The 19,384-nt window shown below is 40.9% G+C and overlaps 1 protein-coding gene across 1 annotated transcript in view; it reads left to right on the top strand.

Annotated features, from left to right (window-relative positions):
* The window catches only part of EYS (eyes shut homolog), a 1,626,372-nt gene that overhangs the window by 1,538,590 nt on the left and 68,398 nt on the right, over positions 1 to 19,384 (top strand). Inside the window, exons 36-38 of the mRNA XM_047860135.1 lie at positions 795 to 977; positions 16,450 to 16,616; positions 17,445 to 17,589. Of these exons, the coding sequence (XP_047716091.1) occupies positions 795 to 977; positions 16,450 to 16,616; positions 17,445 to 17,589 (495 nt within the window). The remainder of the gene's footprint in view (positions 1 to 794; positions 978 to 16,449; positions 16,617 to 17,444; positions 17,590 to 19,384) is intronic.

Here is a 19,384-nt window from a genome sequence, read left to right as displayed (position 1 = left end):
ACAAACAAAACAGAGCAATAAAAGAGGAAAATTGGAGACAAGAAGATTAGAGGCAGGACGAAAGGAGCCTAGCTGGTTAGCGGTACCTCTCAATTAAATTCTGTTTTGTCCACACTGGCTCTTGAACTTCGTTTTTAACCATTTCCTGTTTCTACTAAATCTCCCTACAGTTTCAGTCCTATTGAAGTCTATGCTTTCATTTTGTAACAAGCATCTTAACAGAGTAAGAATAAACATATTTTTTTTAAACAAAGATTTCTACTTAAAGAAAAGTTTTGGTCATTAACAATATGGTGATGGAAACTGATCTGTTTCCTGCCCATGTCTTGCCTTTCCCACCCGGACGTATGGCATTGTCTCTTCCAGAAGTGCAGGATTAGAAAAGCACAGTTTGTGTCAAGCTGTGAATTCCTGTTTAAGTCATAGCCAGTGTTTGAATGCCAAATCATATTTACAAAGCACCTTGGCAAATACTTTGGCTGCTGCTGATCTTTCTTATTTCTAAAATTACCCTACAATATAGGGCTTTGCTTTTTAAGTAAATTCTTCATTATGTAGGAAGGCAATGCGAGGGAAAGGGTTATATACAGGATCTCAAAACACTGCACTTTCTTTGTTCTGGTTTTGAAATTCCCCATTGAGTCACTTAGTTGCTCAATGCTGAAGGGCACTTAAGTCTCCTTAATGTGATAGTAAACAGCCTATCCGGCCAGATGCATCAGCAAAACCTTGCCCTCCTTTTACAAGTACATGTGCAGGTTTATTTTAACTGTTTGGTTTGGGTTTTTCCACAGCTGTTAATATTACTCAGCCCAGGTTCAGTGGCACAGATGCCTTTGGATACACTTCTTTCCTGGCTTATTCACGGATCCCAGACATCGGCTTCGATTATGAATTCCACTTGAAGTTTCAGCTGGCAAATAATCACTCAGCACTGCAAAATAACTTAATATTTTTCACCGGACAGAAGGGCCATGGTAAGATTAATTGAACCCTCTAGGACTTGCTTAGCTCCTTTCAGAATACGAAATTCTTCGTGGATACCCTAATTGGCTGTGGATAAAGGAGACATTTGCCTAAATGCAGCCTCCTCATGTTTTCTGCCTCGAGCAGGTTCCTTGTAGTCCAGTGTTCTGAAGTTCCCTGACCCTTTCTGAAGCCCTGTTCACACCAGGGCTACTTCTTATAATCAAGGGCAAGAATTCCTACAGGCAAACATGAGGGTAGAGATGGTGAGTAAGTCACGTGAGAGGTGAGCTTATTGATTTGTCCTTTCCTGTGTCTTCCTTTTCCATACATAAGGAGAGAAGGGCATTGCCCAGCAAGAACATCATTTCACCATGTGTCGTAAAATGGGAATGGTTGCCTTCAAAGGAAACCGTTCCAAATTAAAGAAGTAAATAATTAAGAAAGTGCTCGGCCTGTAATAAAGTACTCCGTTGCCCTAGAATTGGTGGGAAATCAACTTGTAAGCTAAATTTGTCTGTCTCAAGTAGAAACAAATAGAAATAAGTTATGCGTGTGTGGGATCAGGGAAAAGCACATATATTTTACTCCCAAGTCAGAAGCTGACTAGTTAAGCAATTAAGCACCTACCTTCTCCGAGTTCAGTATTCTCATCTGTGAAATCAACATACTACACCAGAAAAAGACCTCTCTCTGAACCATTTTTTCTATTTTGCTAGGGTAAATAACATATTCTGTTCTTTTTTTTTCCTAATGTTTATTTTTGAGAGCGAGAACGGGGAAGGGGCAGAGAGAGGGGGACAGAGAATCTGAAGTGGGCTCCACACTGACAGCAGAGAGCCCAACATGCGGCTCAAACCCACAAACCCTTGAGATCATGACCTGAGCCGAAGTCGGATGCTCAATGAGCTACTTAAGTGCTCCCATATTCTGTTGTTTTCAGTTCATTCAGTGACTGTCTCTAATGCTGAAAATCAGGCTCTGTGTTAGCACATGGCTGAAAAGAGCCCACACTCCAAGTGAAGGGTGGTGTGTCCGCCTCCAGCCACTTCTGGAAGGATGCAGCAGGGGCTCTCTATCATGTGAAGTGCTGTTCATTCCACCTCCAAAGTCTGTTTGAATCTCTTCTCCACCTCTACTGCCAAACTGTATGACCTCCTTCGAACTAGTCCCCCCACCACGTCTCCTGCCTGTAGTCCATTCTCCAAGTTGCACCAAGAGTTACTTTTTTAAAAACCTTGGTTAAAACCCACCTGTGACTTTCCACTGTACTTAAAATGCAGTCTAGACCTTCTTACCCTGTTCTCAGAGGGTAGGACCAGACCCCTGTCTCTGTCTCCAACCTCAAGCTCTCTCCGTCTCTTCGCTCGTCTCCTGCAGATCTTCTCCCAGAACCTGAACCACCAAGTGCTTGCCTGTCTCAGAGATGTTGTGCAGGCTCTTTCCTCTGCCTTGACAGGAGATGGCTCTGAGCAGCCTGTGGGGCCTGGATGTGTAGACTTGGATCCAGTCTCCACCACTTACAAATTATGTGTCAAGTTACTTAATGTCTCTGTGCCTCAGTTTCTTCACTTTTCAAATGGGTTTAGTAATGGCACACTCTCCAATGGAGTTGTGAGGCTTAACATAGTTGATACAAGAAAAGTTTTTAAAATAGAATTGGACTGAGTAAACATGACATGTTCCATTTTCTCAGGGAGGCCTTCCCCAGCCACCTTCAGAACAGATATTATCACACGGCATCCAAGTTATCCTGTACCCCAGCTTCTTGTGCATTTTCTTCAAAGTCTATGCCTTAATTTATAATTCTTTAATCTATTTTTATATAGTTTATTTTTGTCAGTCTCCACTACTAGAATGGGAGCTCTATGTGGACAGAGACAAGACAATCCTCAACTTTATATACCCACACTTAGCACACTGGCTAACACACGAGTAGTATTGAATAAATGAATAGAAGACCCACCATAAAAACAGATAATTGTATGATATATAAGACAACAATACAGTTGCACAAAGGTTTTAAAAAGTAACCATTCTTGGGGGTTTCCAGTTCAGATGCCATCTTCTGCATTAGGATTTCCCCAATGGCTACCCTTCTCCCACCCCTTCCATCCATCTCCCCTGCCTCTGAGCATTGATAGCCTGCCCTACATTTAGAGCACAGACCCTTTATTACAAACTTTGGTTTACTAAATTTCTCTTCTCGTTCATAAAAATGGTGTCCCGTTATCACTACATCACCCATAAAGCCTCTCAGGTGGTTTTAATAAATATCTGTTGAATGACTGCTAGAAGGCAGGGAGGAAGAAAGGGAAATAAGAAGGAGTTTTTACCCCTCTTTACTCCATACATCCTTCATCACATGTTTATCAATTATATCCTCTTAATTGGCACCTCCTCACCTCCCTCCCCCCCCAAAAAAATACTGGCAGATGAAAAATTCAGATGAACAGGGAAGACCCTGGGTCTGTCTCATTTTAAAAACAAATCTTCTAAATCCTGAAAGATGCAGAGGGAGAACCAAGTAAAGAATAAACACTGGGTCCATGAAAATGCTCCCACCAAGTAACTCTTCAGTACTCTTCTACAGAGATTCCTTTAAAATTCTCAAAAAAAAACAAAAACAAAAACAAAAACAAACAAACAAACAAACAAAAAACGGGCAAAGCAATGTTTTGGCCACAGCATTTGTAAATTGTGGAAGCTTTCATATGACATTTTTTTGGTCTTCTCTAGTCATCTACTTTACATGTAAGGACCTGAGTGTTCACTCTGTGCTTGCATTTTTAGGTTTATAGAAAGGCTAAATAAAGGCTAGATTGTGGAGCTCTATCTTCTAAGGAGTGAAAATGAGGATTCTGAAATATGCAATTCCGCACTTGACCACATGAGGGAGCAAGAACACCAGCTTAAAAAATGAAAGTAGCACTAAAGAGCTTTTTTTAAGGCCATGTTTCTCTAAGTAGGACCTCTTCACGCCTGTGTCAGAATCACATGAGGGTGTTTGTTAAAATACTAATTCTCAAACCCTCTTGAATCAAAAGATAGAATTTTATCAAGCACATTAAGTGCTTTTTATGTAACTAATATTTGAGAGCAACTACTCAAAACCTGTAGGGACCAGCTAAATTAGACCATATATGGAGAATGACTAAGATAAGTCATTATTGCTCATTATGTCATATGTTGGGATGATTCATCATTATGTTGCATAAAGTTATTAGTTAAAGAAAGACACATTACTTTAAAACATAATTATTTGGTGCTTGGGTGGCTCAGTCGTTTAAGCATCCGGCTCTTGGTTTTGCTCAGGCCATGATATCACAGTTCATGAGATTGAGCCCCGTGTAGGGCTCTACACTGACAGCACAGAGCCTGCTTGGAATTCTCTCTCTCCTTCTGTCTCTGCCCTCCCCTGCTTGCTTTCTCTCTCTCAAAAATAAACAAATAAACTTAAAAAACAATTACTATGATTACTATTAATACTATTTGCAATTGTCTATTCTGTATAAGAGACTATGATCTAAGTCATTGTTTTTAACAGTATTATGTCCACATTTAGGTATTTTTCTTATTTAGTAACATCAATCTCTGACCTGCTTTTTGGTTGTTACTACTAAAATCACCATTTTGTATGCTGCCTTTATCTTTCTCAGGTTCAAAGATGCACAGAGCCACAGAGTTTATATAAAGGAAATGTAAACCAACCTGTAATCTCTGACACATCCACACAAAAAGGCAAAGGACCTTCATTTCCCAACACTGATGATATTCCTCCCTGAGTTCTCCAAAGCTGAGCACTGATTTTGCCAGACTTCATTCTCATTGAATTCTCTGGACAAATTACCCTGTCAAACATTTCAGCTTGAAAATGCCTCACTCAACTTGTGATTCTAACCTACCTAACTCTATTCCTATGTTTCTGCAGTCATATTTGTCATTTCTCTTATTAGCTCTTCTTCCTTCCATACCCCCACTCCCTTATAATGTATGTATTATAGTTTGGCTCTTCTGGAAACCACCAACATGCCCCACAGTGGCCAACAGGTGAATACATTGTCTTCCCCTCCTGTATCTCTTCGGTTGGCAACTGCCATAGTAAACAATCTGCTTCAACTAGAAACCCAGGAACCATCTGGATTTCTCCCTTTAATTCATTTTGACAAATATTTGCTGAGAGCCTAGATGAGGCATTCTTCTAGGTGCTAGAGATACACTTAGTAATAAGACAGGAAAGGTCCTTGTCTTCACATTTTGTCTCCCCTGTTCTATCAAACACCAAAGTCTGTCCATTTTACCTCCCATTTGCTGCTTTTTGTATTCTCTCCTTCTTTATTCTTTCTTCTCCTCATTATGCTTAGTCTATCACAGACTGTTGCAACAGCAATAACCTTCTTCCCAGTCTCCCTGCCCAGTCATGCCCATCTTCCTTCCTCTCTATTCCCCGCCTGCTACCGGGGATTGTTCTCACATTCAGATCCAAACTGATCTTGCTTAATCACCATGCTTCTTCACAATGTACCAGCTAAGATCCTTTGCGTAATATGTACAGATGTTTATCCAGCCCCTGCCTATTTGCACAATCTCATTTTCTCTCATTCCACCCTGCACCCAGCAGTAGTAGGTACATGTGTACATTCTGCATCATGTCATTGTGTCCTCCATGTGTGAGCTTTTGACCAGGCCGTTCCACCCTCCTGGTCCGTCCACACTTCATTTTCATGCCTCCAAAACACTTCTATCCTTTAAGCCTCAGCTCAAAAGATCACTCTTCTTTGAAGTCTTTAACCCTTCCAGGAAAATTTAAGAATTGATGTCACTGCAGTTTGCTGGTAATGATTATCCTATCTTATTTTAACTGTCTGGATCTCTTTGGGAACCAGAACAGTGGCTTCTCTTTTTTATACCAAGGATGGCTGTCACATACAGACACTCATTACAGTTTTTGAAAGAATAAATGCAAAAATCCATGGTCCCTGTTACACCAAAACTTATAATCGATTCAGGGAGTCACAACAGACATACTTAAAATTTGTTAACCAACAATACTAAATCAGAGTTAAGAAACCATGTCTCGTGTACACAGCATCCATCACAGAGTCTGAAACACAGCCATCACTGAATGAAGAGAGGTACATAACTGATACAAAAGATGGAATTTAGAAAGTAGAACTCTGGTCCAAGTAGACCAGTCAGAAAATCTGTTCCCATTGGTGTGTTTCTTATTCTGTGCCTTCCATTTCTTTCTTTTTTTAATGTTTATTTTTGACAGAGAGAGACAGAGAGACAGAGAGAGAGAGAGAGAGAGAGTGAGCATGAGTGGGGAGGGGCAGAGAGAGAGGGAAACACAGAATCTGAAGCAGCCTCCAGGCTCTGAGCTGTCAGCACAGAGCCCAACACAGGGCTCAAACCCACGAACCGTGAGATCATGACCTGAGTCAAAGTCGGAGGCTTAACTGTTTAAGCCACCCAGGCACCCCTGTACCTTCCATTTCAACCAATCCCCTACAAATAGTGCTGGAGCAGCCCCACTGGCTGGCATCCCTAGGTCTGTTCTCTCCCAGCCTGAGCCGAGCTAGTCCCCAGCTCAGCACTCTATGTAAGCGGCCAGTTTCTTCCATCTGAGGTCCATCACCCCCTCTCACCCTACCTTCACAGCTTCCTTTGCCTGGAATGCCCAGCACAGTTCTCTCTACCTTTTCCAATACTGTGCAACATCCTCTGATGAATTTGGGTCTCCTTATAGCCTATCCACACAGAGCCTATATAGTATTTGTAGTTTATATCCCATGATAATTATGCCTTGCCATTCATAATCACTACTCCAAATCATATGAAGCTACCATATTCATAAATCAAAAACATTAGAATAGTGGCAATTTCATAATCTTAATCTTGTCCATCAGCAAGATTAATCTTAAATTCCTTTTGGACAATCCATGTCTTTAATATCTTTTGAATCCTCAACTGTATCATTCACATGATTGTACTGTGTGAGAAATCAATAATTACGTGCTTATTGATTCTCCCACTAACTGAAAGACTCTCTGAAGACAGAGTCTATCCTGGTCAGTTTGTAATACTGTATATCAAGATTGGTGTGGATTGTAGTGAAGAAGGTAGGACCTAAATAAAGGATGGAAGGGGCCCACCTGTCTCTCTTCACCTCCTTGAAATGCAAGGTAAAATCTTAACATTAGCCTATATTTCAAAGGTATAATACAGTGGTAGAATTTTTCAGAACACAAATATTTAACTCCCTGGATATTTGATCTACGTACCTAAGTGCTTTGTGTGCATAGCTTTATGTCAGTCCCTGGCACGTAGGTCTTCTATGCTGCAGTAATTAACTATGAAAGGTTACCTTATATTTCATGGCAACTAATTTCTTATTTACTTCAAGCCCTTGGTTATTAACTGTAACAGAAATAAGAGCACATAAATATTGCTTGATGTTTTTCTGGGGGGAAAAATGAAATGAATGTCATCTACGGGAGAGAAAAAGAAAAATGAAAGGGGGAGTGTCACAAAATCTAATCAGCTCATCCTGTTTTTTGTAGAGCCTTGATTCAGATCGGGCAGAAGGAAGATGCCTGATGAATGAGAGAGCAGGTTGTAGCCAATTCCTTAATGTTACACATCTCCCAACTCCATAGTACTGAGGCATCTTGTAACACAACTGACAGTGTATGTTCATCTCCGATATTTTTTACTATAGAAAAATGTTCATTATTTTCCTCTGTAATCACATCATAGTGACTAGAAATTGTGAGAATTTCTTCCTGACAACCTCAAACTATCAAATCTTAGCTTTCATGAAATTAAATATCCTGGACCATAATGTCAACATTGTCTAGGTTATTACATATTTTGAGTTCTTAAGACTGTCAAAAAAACCACATGAAGTTAATTCCCTTTACTGACTTAGAAATACATGAAAATTGTCACATTTGACCAGTGCTTAAACGGCATTGAAAATGACAAAAATATGTAGATCCTTGCAAGTCCCCCCTTTATATATATGTGTATATATATATATGTATATACATAATGGAAAGGAATGTTTGTTTAAGCATAGGTCAATGGAGGAAACCTTGATAACATAGAAGAACATCCAGAGGGCAAAAAAAGAGGAGGGGCCAAGTGCAAATCAGTCACCTATAAGCCCACATCTTCACCGTTTGTTCTACACTTCCAAGAAGCAAACACCTTATGGAAATTCAAGTCTACCCACAAACTGGTGTTTACATCCTTTATTTTCATATTCTCATCTCTGACAGCAAACAGCAAGAGAGATCCAGACTTCCCACTTTTTCTAGTCTCAGGTCTTTTTATTCAAAACACAGAAAAATATGTGCCATATGTAGCCTCAGGATATGCATTTTATCACATTTTCATGTACTCTGAGCACAGTGTTGCATTTGTTGTTACTATCATCCTGACCTCACTGTCTGTTCACCAGCACAGCTGGAAGCCAGGACAGCATCCTGATTTGGCCACAAACAGTAGCCAGTTTACATTGCCCACATTTTAATCATCTAATCCCCTAAAGTAGAAACTACGTGGTCTCCATTGTACACAATGGCTAACAAAGAAGCATCGTGGACATGGCTATCAGAAAGCATGGTTCTGATGCTTTATAAATGCTAGAATATCCTTACTTTAATGGTCATAGCAACAGAACAGGAAGCTAAGAGTTTGCCACCATAAAGCTGTACCGTACCAATCTTAAGATAAACTGAGAATATGTGTTCCAGTCACATCCTAATTGTAGTTTAGCACTCACTAAAGCAGACACTGTCACTGAATATGGAGTAAAAATGGCTTGAAGGTCTAGAATCTTCCACTACTCAATGTGAATTGTTCCAGTAGGTGACACTTTCGTTCTTTTGAGTCTTATTTCTCACATATCAGCCTAGATACATTTTTTGCTTTGCATCACATTAGCTTCAATTCTAATTTCATAAGCTTCTTCCATTTTTTTTTCCTAAAATCAATCCTACCCAATCTAACTCTTCATTCATATCTAATTTAGCTTCTCCAAAACCTGAAGATACATGCTCATGACCATGTGAACAGTCCACCAAAGCTTTCTTAAGTTTATCTTGGTGTCTCTGTGTCAGCACCATTGTGCACCAATGTCAAGAATATTTTATTAAAAAGCAGCTTCCTTCTTTCAGAAATCTAAAAGCTTTACAGGCCCTGGAATAATAGTCAAATATGCTCACAAAGCATCTGTACCGAAGGTCTGGCTTCTCAGAGGGAACTCCCACAGGAATCAGGAACTGTTCACCAAGCAGGGTTCACTGGAACAGAAGGAAACAGAATCATCTTGGTGGCTCCTCTCCCATCTCTTCTTTCATTCAGAACAGGAAAGGAAGAAGGGAGAGGAGAAATCCACTTGTCACTTAGAATTTCTGAGTCCATTTGCAAAGATATTATAAAAAACTTTGAGTTATTACTAGAGACAATCCTGTGTTAGTATTATCATCGCCATTTTTTTGAAAGAGAGAGAGAAGAGGAAATGAGTAGCCAGAGGTTCAATTAGCAAGGAGCCCAAGATTAAACTCTCCTGCCCTTGTGATACCTGGGGCACTTCTTACTTCTGTGGGTTCCAAGTACATTACAATTAGATTTAGTACATGATAATACTTCACCATATTGGAAAAATAGTTTGAAGAAAGAACAAATCACAATCACTCTTTCTCTAAATAAATCAAAATTGCATCATAAATGACATACTTCAGAAAGTTTTTTTTCTGTTGGAATTAAAAGATTGTTTGACATCTGAACAAGAATTCTCATCCTTCTGTGACATTAAAAGTCTCAATGGTAACCTTTAGGTTAACCGGTGAGCACCGAAATATGCAGGGATTTTACAGCACTGTCTCTATAAATGTTTTAGACTCCCAATACGCGCCCTCAGAAGAACCAAGGAACAGCCCAAGAATCCAAGGAACAACCCTCCCACAGTGCTGAACCTTCACCAGGGCACCTGAGAGTGAGCTTCTGCCTCTTTCCAGGGTCTAATTTCTGGGGTATCCTTCTAAGCAGACCAAGTGAGAGCACATGCTCATGCAGATCTATGATTTACAACAGACAGTGACTGACCAGAATCAGCAGAAGAAACAGCAGGACAGGTGCTCCCAGCAATTCTCTCCAATGCATAGGCTTCAGTTGGTTCTTTTATACATGAGTCTTATTCCTCCTTTTAAGGACTTTGTTGGTGAATCAATAGTTCCAACCACTAGCTACTCTTCTTCAGGTCTTCCTTCAAGGTGAAGTTGATTAGCCCAACTCTAATAACTGTTACTGTTACTTAATCTACATATTTTTTCTCATTAAAATTCCATTACAATTACCATATGGTGTGTAGGAGTGCTACAAAGTTCTGCCTATTTTCTCTCTGTTTTTGTCCCTCTCTTTTTCCTTCAGATTAAAGTGACCTGTATTTCTCCTGAGCTTACTATCTGAAACATTTGATACCCTTCCTTTCTCCTATATAATAAATTTCCCCTTCCTGCCCATATTTTCCAGTTAATCAGAGGCTGTACTGGTATGCTCCAGCCATGTTGGAGAACTGCTGATATAAATAGTAAAACCTTTAGGTTTAAAAACAAGCTACAAACAGACAAATCCAGTAAAATTCAACCTCTTTGATCTTTCCTTCCAGAATATCCATGGCAGCATCCTTCACCTTGTTTCCATTTTTTTTTAAATTGAAGTATATTGGATACACAATGTACATTAGTTTCAGATGTGCAACATAGTGACTCATACAATTCATAGGATTCATATGTTATGGTACGTCCACAAGTGTAGATGCCATCTGTCACCATACAACGCTATTACAAAACCATTGACTGTATTCCCTACACTGTACCTTACATCCTGATGACTTATTCATCCCATAACCGCAAGCCTGTACCTCCCAATCCCCTTCACCCATCTTTCCCATCTCCCCATTTACTCCCCACTTACTCCCTGATGTATATATCAATGGACACCTCCATATCGTGACTATTGTAAATAGTGATTCAGTAAACCTGGGGTGTATGTATCTTTTAAAATTAGTGTTTTCATTTTCTTTGGATAAATACCCACTAGTGGAATTACTGGGTTTTATGGTATTTCTATTTTTAATTTTTTGAGGAAACTCCACACTGTTTTTCACAGTGGTTGCACCAATTTATATCCCACCAACAGTGCACAAGCATTCCTTTGTTTCCATTTTTCATCATTGTTACCCTGGCTACCATCCCTCTCTTCACTTAGACTAAGTCCTTGCTTCTGTTGCTAAGTCACTATTCTCTGTCCATTATGAGTCTGGATGCTTTTCTGACCAGTGTCCCATCTTCTTTCCCCATGACATTTCTTATAAGCAATACTATGAGTTGTTATAATGCTTAATATGGCTCACCACAATATACCCACTTCAAAGCCCTCTGCTTAACAATATTTGTGGAATTGAGTTATGACTCTTCTTTCTAGCCAATGAGAGACCACGTTTGTTTGGTTTGGTTTTTTTTTTTCCTGTACGTTCTAAAAGGATTTTTATTAACTTCCTAGATCTTGTTATTCTTAACTACTATTCATCCAAAGTCTTCTCCTCTTGTTTCCTTCCTCCCCTTTATCACTTGCAAAACATAATCTCGCTAAATCCTTCTTTCTTAGCACCAGCCCCTGAGTAATATCCAACAAATATCCCTTGCTTTGTCTGAAAATCTTCTTCCTAAGCCTGGTTTCATTAAGATTCACTAGCTTTGTGTTGTGCATGCCAAGTGAGCTCAGTTCCAATTCTTTTCATGAAGAAACTCACTGTGTCAATCACTAAAAATCTCTATCTAATAGTATCAATGCCAAATATCATCTGTAACTTGGTGAATTGGCAAATGTAAAAATAGAAATTGCCCATATATTCTTCAAAGCTACTCAGAGAATAATGTCATAAAGGAACACTTAAATTTGAGGATGCAATTAGTGGTGGTTGTTTGAAATATGTCATTGTTTATATTATGTGCTTGAAGGCAAGAAATTTTCACTTCACTAAGTTACAGGAAAGTGACATAAGACATATAAATGGACGCTAACAAACCATACCTTTAGGTCACTTCACTTCACCTCCATTGTTGACCCTCCAAAAAATTGTAATTAGATCAGAGTAATGGACTGAGGCAATCAGGGCTATAGCTTTAGGAAGAAGAAAAAAGAAAAATTCTGCTGTTTTCCCTTTGGGGTCACGGACCAGGAACCAGGAGTCCTGCTTCCCAGGCTTTGTATTAATGAAGCAGCAGAAGAAAATGGGATACACAAAGCTAAGATCAGGAAATAGTCAAGGGGAAAAGAAAAAAACCTGAATCTATTGAGAAGTTACTATGTGCTAGGTTGGCACTGTGCTGATACCTACACATTAAATATCACTGAATCCTTAGAAAACTCCTAAGAGATAATTATTATTCCTTTTATTCCTCAGAGAGGAACATTCAGGAAGGGTTAGTGATGGGCAGAGCTCCAGCCAGACACATACTTCTCTTTCTCTGCTACGCGGACAATGGTTAAGAGCACCACTTAGCAGCTATGTGACCTTTAAGGATCCACGTGTGCATCAGCGTCACCCCACAAACCCCAAGGCAGATCTGCCCCCACAAGTCTCAACGTCTTATCTACCTAAAAAAGCCTCCCAACAGCCTCAGATGCACGGTCAATCTTGTCTTCATTTCTCTTCTTTCCCAGTTTGTTTTATGAAGGCAACAAAGGGCCCCCTCAGGCAAGGCTGTGTAATTTGTGGGGCCCATTGGAGAATGAATATTCAGGGTCCCTTGTTGAAAAAGCAAAGAAAAAATGCCATTAAAAGGTAATTAAAGGGGTACCTAGGTGGCTTAGTTGAGCGTCCAATTCTTGATTTCAGCTCAAATCCTGATCTCACAGTTTGTGAGTTCCAGTCCCACATCATGCTCTGCACTATTAAGTGCTTGGGATTCTCTCTTCCTCTCTGCCCCAACCTCTCTCTCTCTCTTTCTCTCTCTCTCTCTCTCTCTCTCTCTCTCTCTCTCTCAAAATAAATAAACTTAAAAAAAAGGTAATGAAAGCACTTCTTTACCTCAGTGGTCTCTCAACCTTTATGGTGTCTTTTAGTTGCTATTTATGTCAGTTTAAAATGCAAATATAAAACCATGTAACTCATATGCAGAATCACCAAAATTATGCAGTTGGCATTTTAGAGCTTATGCCTGCATGTATATTTCTTTCTTGCTGGAACTCTAGAGAAGCTGCACAAAATTAAGTCAATTGTCTTTATTTCACTTCTTGATACACCCACATTCTGTCCACACTCTTTCCCCTCGGCCTCCTGGTGTGTGAGGAAAGACTGAAAAGAAAGGTATCTATGGGCTTCCCTCTCTCTCCTGTTCCTTTGATGTCACCATTTTCAGTGTAAGTGATTAGCCAATGCAGAGAAGTAATGAAAATAAGAAAGGAAGGCTAAGCTCCTTGGTCTTTCAAGTTTCTGAGATCACCATTGCCTTTCCATGCTGGAAGCAAGTTGTGGTTCAGGCTGTGTGCATAATCTCTTGGTGGGTCAGCAGCATCCCTACTCAGTCTTTAGAAGCAACACACTTACCTTGTTACTCATTTTGAGTCTCACTGAACTCCCAGTATTGGGGGGATTCTGTTTACAAACACTACATGTGAATGGGGTGGCAAGAAACAAACATGCATTTGCATGTATGTAATGCCTCTGTTTCCACTCATGCTTTGTTGTCACATGGACCTAACCTTCAGCTCAAAGATTTTCAAAAAGTGACAACAGAGCATTAAAACAAACATGAGGCCCTTCTGAACACAAAGCCCAATGTGACAGATGGGTCATGTGACTTGGCCCTCCTAGAGTTATTAATATTAGTCAGGCTTCATAAACAGATGGAAAGGCTGTTAAAAATACACACACACACACACACACACACACTCACACACACACACCTTCCAGGACTTAGCACCCAAGATTCTCACACAGGGGCATAAGGTAAGTCTAGAATCTATTTCTGGGTTCTTTTAAGTTTATTTATTTACTTTGAGAGAGAGAGAGAGAGAGAGAGCGAGAGAGAGAGAGAGAGAGAGAGAGCATGAGCAGGGGAGGGGCAGAGAGAGAGGGAGCCCAACGCAAGGCTCAAACCCACAAACCAAGAGATCATGACCTGAGCCTAAATCAAGTCACTTAACCAACTGAGCCACCCAGACATCCCTAGAATCTATTTCTGATGAGCTCCTTGAGTGATTGTGATGGACTTCCAGGTTTGCAAAAAATCACCCTAGAGCACTTCCAACTCCCTAAATAACGTTCACCTTCCAGGCACCAGCAATGGTAGTTAGCTGCTTTCCTTTCTCTTACCTACACCATTACCCACCATCAGGGATTACAATTGAGGAAAGGTCCAAAGGGGAAGATGTGTCAGAGAAAAGGAAAACAACCCTGATGGCCCCATCGTATGTAAATAAGATGCTATCATCTGCTTGACAGTTTGATTAGCTCCCTGGCTACACTTCTCCCTACCTGTTGGGGCATCCCTACTTGTATTCCCTGGAACATGGCTGTTCGCATAATGGCTGCCCCCATGCTGCTCCTCCTCTGATCTCCATGGCACAGGAGAAAATTTTCCCATCTCCTCCCAGCCAGGCTGTGAGGACCTGGAGGGTCATGTTGTACCTGGCATGATAGAGGCTTTCCATGACTCGAGGAAGAAGAATGGCAACAAGACAGAAAAAAGAGAAGGATATGGCTGAAATAAATTACGCTCCTACCACCAGTTCCATTGGCAAAATGCCGTCTCCCGCCCAAAAATCTGAACAATTGAAAAGACAATTCAGATGCCCACTAGAATGCCTCAAAAAGATCCCTATTCACAGCCCACAGAAAAGTCTCTTACAATTCTGTCTTCAGCCTTCTTTCCCTGTGTCTTCTAAAGTCCAACTGCTGCCTGAAAGATTTCTCCAATCTCTAATTGTGGTTTTTCTCCAATTTCTGCCTTACTGCCTTCCTGAATCTGTCTTCTCCTGGGACTTCTTCCTATTTTAAATCTATAACCCAGCTAACCCAGTGCAACATTGCAGGTGGGAAGGAGTCACCTGAGAGAGGGAAAATGAGATTTGCTAAGTTCCCAGCATGTTTAGGCAATGATATGGCACTTAACACAGTGACTCTCAACCTTGGCTGCAATATTATACTCACCTAAGGAGCTCCCCAAAATAACCCAGCTCAGGGCCCATGGCAGACTCATTAGAAAAGCACAGGTAGAGTTCAAGTACCTCTAAATAATATTTCTGTCTTCCACTTTCCAGTGCCTTTGGAAACCTATCTCCCTAGGCTATCTGGAAACCCACACCCCTACAGATCTTTGTCTCCTTTACCTTGCTTAGCCTAACAACAGAAACCAAGGGAGCATACAGCCTATGACTCTTACAAATGTAGGAGGGGGAGATTGTGAATACTCACAACAAAATTCGTCTATGTTCAAGGACTCGCTTCTGCTTTTTGCCCCATGATTAAACCTCTTCTATCAGGCCTTAGGTTCTTCCTGCAAGCAGAAGTTCTTGCCTCAGTTTCCCACCTGCAAACCTCAGTAATAAGGTTCACAAACACATCTTTCAGAAATTAGATGATATATTTGGGTCCCTTCTTCCTGTGGACAGATCTCTTGCCTCCACCTACCTTAAGCTCTGCCTTGACCAATGGGTGTTCTGCTCACCTGCCAGAAATTACACTGTTAACCATCTCCAACCTTCCTAGTGCCACCAGACCATTGCCATGACCCTCCTCCAGTGCCTGATGCTGGAACTCTCCCAACCACCTGCCCCTTTTCCCATGGGTCTGTATGAGCTGTATTCTGAGTGTTCTGGTCCTGCATTTCACTGTTTTCCATGGAAGGTCCTGAACTAATGGAGAGAGAATGAGAAAAGGGAACACGAGAACATCCCACCTCTAAATAGTCATAGGGGAAAATGGTCAGGAGCTTTTGTAATAGAACAATTAAAGCATATCCTGAGCAATTATGGAAATAAAATTTTCAAAACTCTCTTCAAATCATAGAATTTCAAAGCTGAAATCAGGTTATCTCAATCTTTTGAATCTTCTGAACTATCAGAGCAGTTCTAGTCTATTGTAAATTTCTATTTATTGTAAAGTGCACACTGAACTTCATTCAGACAAAAAGGAGATTTTAATACCAACTTTTTATGTATTGATCATTCCCCTGGGTTGACCAGAACCCTCATGGCTTCAAAGAAAAACTCTTAGTGTTCAGACAGTTTCTGGGGGTGTGAATAATAATATCCAGACGCACACATACCGGAGTGCCCTTGAGAGGCTAGATGTCTGTTATAATTTCTGTATGCTGTCTATACCTCAGAACTAGAAAATAAAGCAAAGGTTACTAGACTCCTGAATTTCCTCTCAGTGAGTATGCCCCACACATCTTCTCATCCCAGGGTTGGACAGCGATGACTTCCTGGCTGTGGGTCTGCGTGAGGGCAGTGTGGTTTACACCTACAACCTGGGAGCGGGCACAGCAAGTATCAGCAGTGATCCCCTCGATCTGAGCCTTGGCATCCACACAGTCCGTCTGGGGAGGTTCTTCCAGATGGGCTGGCTGAAGGTAAAACGTCATCCCTTCATCTGTCCCAGAGACTTGCCGCGCATTATATATATCGTTGGATCTGTGCAGTGGAGACGAGAGGGGAACAGGTCCATGCTGCCTTTCCCTTGCAGTTCACAGACCAGTGCATACAGCTGAGCAGTAGAGGCATGCTTGCAACTAAGTGGTGTGGGGATTAGTAAGAGGGATGACTAACATAAATAAGGTGAGAGAGGGCTCAAGAAATGCTCCCCCCAAAAAGATGATGCTTGAGTATAACTGCAAGTAAATAGGGGTCCAGAAAAACAACAGTGCCCAGTGTGGGTTTGAAGAATGCCAGTAGTTCATTGTGGTTTTCAGGTAGGGAGGAGCAAAAGAGGTGGTAAGTGTAGACCAGATATATATTATAAAAGGACTTAGATGTCACGCTAAGAAGTTTACATTTTTATCAAGAGCTATTGGGAGCTACTGAGAAATTGAAGAAGGGGTTTGGGTACCACAGTCGACTTTTTTTGACAACTGACTCTGGTGGTTGTATGGAGAATGGAAGGGGAGGGGGGCAAGGCTAGATGGAGGAAGACCAGTGGGATGCTAGTTCCTAATCTTTGGAGAACTATGATTTTGATTGAAATGCAAAACCATGACTGCTATATTAATATATCCATGGTAACAGACACCAGCAGGGAAGCAAAGAATACAGTGGTGAGGTGTTTTTTATTTTTTCAAGATTCAGGTATTGTGAATTTTTCATGCCAAGTTAATGGGAAATAACAAAACAGTAGCTTAACAGTTCACCCGGAGGAATTAATTCCTTTTCTTAATAAGTTTTGAATTCTTTTCCTTTTGAAGGTAGATGATCATAAAAATAAGTCCATCGTCTCCCCAGGAAGACTGGTTGGTCTCAATGTCGTCAGTCAGTTTTATGTAGGTGGCTACAGTGAATACATACCAGATCTCTTACCCCATGGAGCCGATTTTAAAAATGGCTTTCAAGGTAAGTCTTGGATTGTTTTTACACTATACCTGCCAGTTTCAAATTTGGAGACAACAAAAAACTTTAACGAGTATACATCTAGTTCCAAAACCAGAAATATGGGTTGCTTTTGAATCAGACTTGATCAAAGCTTGATTTTAAGGGAAAGCATTCGGACATTGTTTATTAGTTGCTTACTACCTACGTACTATGTGTTTAGTATGTTTCAATGAACAAAACAAAGATTCTTGCGCTCGTGAGTTTACATTCCAGTTGGGAAAAGGCAATAAACACTAAAAATGATAAGTAAATTATATAGTAGTATAAGGTGATAAATTCTGTGGGGGAAAATGAAAAGTAGACCATGCTCTGGGGGAGGGGTGTAGGGGTATGGCTGATTTTTTTGTATAGGGTGATTTTTTTAAGTTTATTTATTGAGAGAGAGAGAGAGAGAGAGAGAGAGAGAGAGAGCGCAAATGGGGGAGGGACAGAGGGAGAGAGAGAGAGCATCCCAGACAGGCTCCAGGCTGTGAGCTGTCAGTGCAGAGCCCGACACAGGGCTCAAACTTCTGAACCATGAGATCATGACCTGAGCAGAAGTCAGTTGCTTAATGGACTGAGCCAGCCAGGTGCCCCTAGGGTGCTTTTTAATATAGGACAAGCAGAGTAAATCTCATGGAGTCACAGTAAAAATTGAAACTCCAACTAAATTTGTAATGTACTTGATGCAAAGATGAGAGACAGACTACAGCTAACTGATCCATACCACAGAGGCCACAAGTCAAGAGGATTAAGGGGGAACATTATGCTTGTGCAAATAATCATATTGCCTCAGTCTGTCTCCCTGTGTTCAGAAAGGGAAGTAGACTCAGACCTTCTCGTACAAAGCTGATTCATAGTAGAGTTATAAGATAAAGACATGCTTTGAATTGTTGTAATAGAGCATTTGGTGAAAATAAGCTTTTTGATGTATCCTAGTCTCCGGATATTTGCTCAAGGAACTCTTTGTTATAGTGTTCTCAGCCACCCACCCATGACCAGCTTACTCTCCATCAGAAGTCAAGGTATAGGGACCAGGATGTGATGCACATCTCTGCAGGACAGGAGCTGCCATCAAAAACCACTTCAGGCACTTGGGTTCTCTGCCTGCCTGGCAGCATCCTTCTCCCCAGCTTCATGGACTTCCGCCTAAACACGGATGCAGGAGGCCATGTGTGTGAGACATAGGAAGGCAACACAGCCAATCCAGCATCATATTCCAATAAAATTAGTTCATTCTGCCAAGGCTCTCCAAGAAACGTTTTCTTTGAATATGCAATCAGTGCTGATTCTCCGAAGAGTGTCTTATAGAAGAGTTTAAAGCATATTGAGGCACTGTGCTCCAAATAATAACTCAACAGTTCTTCCACAGCAGAAGATAATCTGAAAAGGATTGCAAAGGCATAACAAATCAATCAGTTTTTACAAATACTATATTCAAGAAAAGGGATGGGTAAATGTGAAGAAGCACATCTTCCGCTCAGTGAAGTGGAGACCCTGTGTGGGGGGGGGGGGGGGCGGTGGGGGTCCTCAAAACTTGTCATTTATTACAGACACAATTCTTACATAAATACTCTGGGTATAGCTTCAAGGATAAGAGTGTGGACTCTGAGACCCAATTTCCTGGGGATGCACCCAGTCCTTCCACCTACAAGCCTCATGACCCTGGCTAGTCACCACCCTGTGTCTCCCTGTGCCTCACCTGCACAGCATGGATTGTTCTGAGGTGGAGGTAATGGTGAGACAACACAAAATTGACACTGGTTTACAGCACCTA

The sequence above is a fragment of the Prionailurus viverrinus genome, chromosome B2 (assembly GCF_022837055.1).
Source record: "Prionailurus viverrinus isolate Anna chromosome B2, UM_Priviv_1.0, whole genome shotgun sequence".
In the NCBI taxonomy this organism is placed as follows: domain Eukaryota; kingdom Metazoa; phylum Chordata; class Mammalia; order Carnivora; family Felidae; genus Prionailurus; species Prionailurus viverrinus.
The sequence above is the reverse complement of the archived record's forward strand: the minus strand, read 5'-3'. Positions and strand labels throughout refer to the sequence as shown.